We start from the raw sequence: 4,993 nt of genomic DNA on the forward strand, positions 1-4,993 counted from the left end.
TAGTAGGTAGTAGTAGTCAGTCAGTGAAAAATAAGGAGAGTTCATTCCGCAGGCAGGTGGGCTGTAATCTGGTGAAATCCTCCACCCATTTTCGGATGTAGTAGATGATGCGGAGGCCATCTTTCTTCAACTGGTAGCCGTGACTGCTGACGAGCGGTCGCCGGTACTCTGTCGTCGTCGTTCTCGTTGTCGACGGCGTCTGCGTCGGCTCGCCGTCGGCCTCGCGTTGCTGGAGCGCCATTAGAGTCACGGCGTCCTTGAACTGCTGGTAGAAGACGCTGATGTTGCCCAGCAACTGCTCTCGGTGCCGCTGCTGCTGCGTCAGGTACCCCACGATGGGCGGCAGGTGTCGCTCCAGGTGGTCGCCGATGGCGGATACGGCGGCTCGGACCTCGGAGCTGCTGTTCCCCGCCGGGATGGTTAATCCCCGGATGGGGTCCAGGGATCTGTGTCGATATTTCGGCGGCGGGTTCCCATTGAAAATGTACTGCACCTGGACAAAAGAGGTTAGAGGTCACAAATGAACGTCGGAACTGTCCTTCGTCGCAGAAGTAAAAGGGGAAGCAATTAGAAATGCTTAAATACGCAACTAATTCCAAAACAGGAAATCGTCAAGTTGACAGTTAAAATCGAAAGTATCCAAACATTGTGTGAAATAGACTTAGACTTAACTTTATTGATCCCTTTGGGATGGCTCCCTGTGGGAAATTTACATGTCCAGCAGCAATGAGAACAGGTAATAAAATAAAAAATAATTCAATCAATCAATAAATAAGGTTATTACACCAGAGATTGAATTAATAATAATCATCATAATAATAATAATAATAATAAAAAATAAACTAAAAAAATAAACATTAAATCAATCAATAAATAAGGTTATTACACCAGAGATTGAATTAAATAAATTAAAGTACAGTATGTTGGGTCAATATTTTGATCAGGGTACTATACTACGATATTAGTTTAGCTACTTGTACTAATTTTAACACCGAGATTAGCCAGTGGTTATTCTCTAAGAATCTTACATTACTTCAACTAGTACGCAAAACTCCAAAATGGCGACCAGCTTCAGCTCTTCAGACGACCCGAATCTAAACTGCAACCCAATTTGATGGATCAACATCACACTATTTAACTCAAACTTGGGTAAAATAACCCAATCTGTTCAAAAAAATCTACTGCCAGCAAGTGGATTAGGAAAACAAACCAGCATTTTTTTTTCTTGATAATAAAAAGAAGCAATAAAAAAAAAGGACAATGTGTGACACTTCTTAACAATGTATGACACTCAAAACATCTTTAAAACAAAAAACACACACCCTTTTTGGCGAAAATATATAATTTTTTTTTCGTGAAAGAATCTGACTTTAACTGTCTAAATCCATGACTTTTTCTCACATATTTTTTTTTCCGTGACTGGAAGCAATGAAAAGAAAAATATATATGACACTTAAAAATGTATGACACTCAAAACATCTTTAAAAAAAAATAATAATTTTTGCGAAAATCTATAATTATTTTTCGTTTAAAAAAAAAATCTGACTTTCACTGTCTGAATCCATCACTTTTTCTCACATTTTTTTTTAAGTTTTTCAAAAATACTGGATTTTTTTTCTTGAAAGATTGTAACATTTTTTTTCCAAATATAGAACCAGTTTTCTATTAAAAATAAGCTATTTTTTAAAATATATTTCTCCAAAATACACCACTTTTTTCCATACTATGGAAAATATTTATTTAATCTGGCCTTTATTTCCTTATTTTAAAAAAAGAATAAATAAATAAATACATATTTATTTTTCCCTTGAAAGATGATATTCTTTTCTAAATAATATTAGAATTGTTATTCTTGTAAAAAAAATCATTCCCTCAAAATTGGACCACTTTTTCCTCAAAATATAGAATTTTCCCCTTCAAGGAATCTGAGTGTTCTTCTCTAAAATACACAATATTCTTCTCAAAAATATTTGACTTTTTTTCTTGAAAAAAAAATCTCCAAAATATTGTACTTTCTTCTAAATATTTGTCATTTTTGTTTCTTAAAGACATAACACGTTCTCTACATGTACGAGTTTATCCTTGTAAAATTATCCTGGCGTTCTGTTGCAAATTCCTCCTTTGGCTAAAGTGCCGCTGGTGAGAAATGGACTTACGTAATCTATTTCAGCCACGGCTAAATTACACAGGGCCTTCTCCGCGGCCCTGAGGTTCCCCCGCAGCGTCGTGACCGCGTCGCCAGTGCAAGTCGCCGTCATCACGACGCAGGACAGCTGCAACAAAAGCACAAGTGGCAGATGCAGCTCACCTTGCAGAACATTCATCATGCACGCTTCTGACGTTATCATTTGACAAGCTTTTATATGCCAAGATTTTTTTCTAACAAAACAAAACTTGGCATGACGACAGTATTTCGCAATTTGCCGTGGGCACAGCGAGGCTAACGTGTCATGGATTTTCATGCGCTACTCATGCAGGAAATAGATCACACCTGTGACCTATTGAACCACATTCAAAATGGACTCTGCTAAAGCAAATAAAGAGTGTAACGACATTAATGGGAGCAAAAGAGGTCTAACTTAGTATCCAAATGTGTTTATGAAGAAGGTGAAGTCATGCTGATTGTCACTTTTGGCTCTGAGTGAGCGACGTGACAATCAGATGGGGGAATTCCCGGAAGGGGAGTGTTAAAAGTGAAGACATGCATGTTGGCTGGAATTTTGCTTTTGCAATGGAGCGTTATCGGTACCAACATCCAGATGCGATTAACAGACTGCAAACCAGTGGGCGCATATCAAAGAAGAAAAAAATTACTCACAGGAAATTGTTGCAACAATAAAATTACATTATAAAAAAATCACTTTTATATTCATGTTTAAAAGTAAAAAAAACCAAAACAAAACAGTTTATTCAATCATTAACATTGTATCGTCACAGCGCGCACGCCATTTTCAACACTTGATTGGTCAATAATTTGTAAAAATAACACTTGTGGATTACCAGCTAGATGTAAATTAGGGGTCTTGAACTGTGAACTGTTTTCCTTTTGAGTGTATGTGCAGATATACATGTTTATACAGTGAAAATGCTCCTTAAAAATACTTTTCAAATCCAATCGAAACAAAAATAAATACATTTTACACTGTAATATTTGTTTTATTAATCCATTTAAAAACAATTTATGTCATTGAAATTAAACTAAACAATAGTATTACTTGTCCAGAAAATTGTTTTAAGGACAGTTCCTAGCTAGCCATTGTAAAGCTTTTGCCTGTCATGCTGTCTTGCTAGCATGGCGCCGTAAACAAATGAACGCGAAGTCACGTGATGTCTCGAGCTCACTGAGCACCGCTGACAATGAGAGCGCCACTGCCATCTGCTGTGTAGTGGCGGTAGTGCGGTTACACTACCTGTGCGGCAAAAAAAAAAAGTTTTCTGGGTAATTTGACAATCCAAAAAAAAAATCCATCCATCCATCTTCTTCCGCTTATCCGAGGTCGGGTCGCGAGGGTAGCAGCTTTAGGAGGGAAACCAAGACTTCTCTCTCCACAGCCAATTCAACCAGCTCCACCGGCGGGATTCCAAGGCGTTCCCAGGTCAGCCGAGAGACATAGTCTCTCCAGCGTGTCCTGGGTCGTCCCGGGGGCCTCCTGCTGGTGGGACATGCCTGGAACTGGCGTCCAGGAGTCATTAGAACCAGATGCCCGAGCCACCTCAGCTGGCTCCTCTCAACGCGGAGGAGCAGCGGCTCGACTCTGAGTCCCTCCCGGATGACCGAGCTTCTCACCCTAATCTCTAAGGGAGAGCCCGGACACCCTGCGGAGGAAACTCATTTCGGCCGCTTATATCCGGGATCTTGTTCTTTTGGTCACGACCCCCGGCACCTCCGTGAGTCATTACCTTATCATGGTGGGGGGGTTGCGTGTCCCAATGATCCTAGGAGCTATGTTGTCTGGGGCTTTATGCCCCTGGCAGGGTCACCCATGCCAAACAGGTCCTAGGTGAGGGGCCAGACAAAACATGGCTCAATGACCTCTTATGATGATGACAAATATTGGATCACGGTTTCCCTTGCCCGGATGCGGGTCACCGGCGGGCCCCCCTCTGGAGCCAGGCCTGGAGGCGGGGCTCGAAGGAGAGCGTCTGGTGGCCGGGCCTTCACCCATGGGGCCCGGCCGGGCATAGCCCGAAAAGGCAACGTGGGTCCCCCTTCCTATGGGCTCACCACCGGTAGGAGGGGCCAAAGAGGTCGGGTGCATAGCGAGCTGGGTGGTGGCCAAAGGCGGGAACTTTGGCGGTCCGATCCCCGGCTACAGAAGCTAGCAAAAAAAAAAAAAACGTTCAATTTAGTTAGAAAATGAATTTGTAATGACATTTTAATTAGTATTTCTTTCTTAAACCACTATTAGATTTTAAACATCCATCCATCCATCCATCCATCCATCCATCCATCCATCTGAACCACTTATTCTCATAAGAGTCAACATTATACATAAAAGTTACGTGAAAATATTATGAAGTTCACAAAAAATAAAATAAAGCAACAAATAAACATATTTGCATTAAATGACCTTTTCAGTACTGTTTTATTATTTTACAGCCCGAAATTGAAATCAGATCAAATTGGAGTTTAAAATAAAACTATTACATTATTTATAACATTTTAGCGCAATTATCTACTTAATTAAAAGTACAAAAGCATTTAATTATAGAGAAGTTATAAATTAATTGAATGTACATTTTTTTTAATTTGTTGGCAAATTGCGAATTTTCTCGGGTTTTATTAATTTATTTATTTACTTATTTTGTGGCCAGATGCTTTCGATGTATTTATTTTATTTTATTATTTATTTTATTTTTTTTTCCACAAAGACCGCAGATGCTTTCGATTTTGTGTGACTGACTTTGATGATGAATTGGTAAGACACCTGACCAATAAAATACACAGAATTCGTTTGAGTGACAGCAGCCGTTGTCCGGTCACAGACAATGA

At 39.9% G+C, this 4,993-nt stretch overlaps 1 protein-coding gene across 1 annotated transcript; it reads right to left on the minus strand.

Annotated features, from left to right (window-relative positions):
- Window positions 1-2,544, minus strand: LOC144019778 (uncharacterized). The gene is made up of 2 exons (XM_077523042.1): window positions 2,157-2,544; window positions 1-493 (listed from the first exon to the last, which is right to left on the minus strand). The coding sequence occupies exons 1-2, from the start codon at window positions 2,460-2,462 to the stop codon at window positions 17-19; spliced, it is 783 nt and encodes a 260-aa protein (XP_077379168.1). The 5' UTR covers window positions 2,463-2,544; the 3' UTR covers window positions 1-16.
- Between the last annotated feature and the right edge of the window lie 2,449 nt (window positions 2,545-4,993).

The sequence above is a fragment of the Festucalex cinctus genome, chromosome 5, assembly GCF_051991245.1.
Source record: "Festucalex cinctus isolate MCC-2025b chromosome 5, RoL_Fcin_1.0, whole genome shotgun sequence".
NCBI classification, from domain to species: domain Eukaryota; kingdom Metazoa; phylum Chordata; class Actinopteri; order Syngnathiformes; family Syngnathidae; genus Festucalex; species Festucalex cinctus.

Excerpts from the sequence above, each read along its gene's own strand:
- LOC144019778 (XM_077523042.1), bottom strand. The coding sequence starts at position 2,462 with ATGAAAATCCATGACACGTTAGCCTCGCTGTGCCCACGGCAAATTGCG. Across the intron at positions 494-2,156 it reads CCGTGGCTGAAATAGATTAC|GTGCAGTACATTTTCAATGG; the intron begins GTAAGTCCATTT and ends TCTTTTGTCCAG.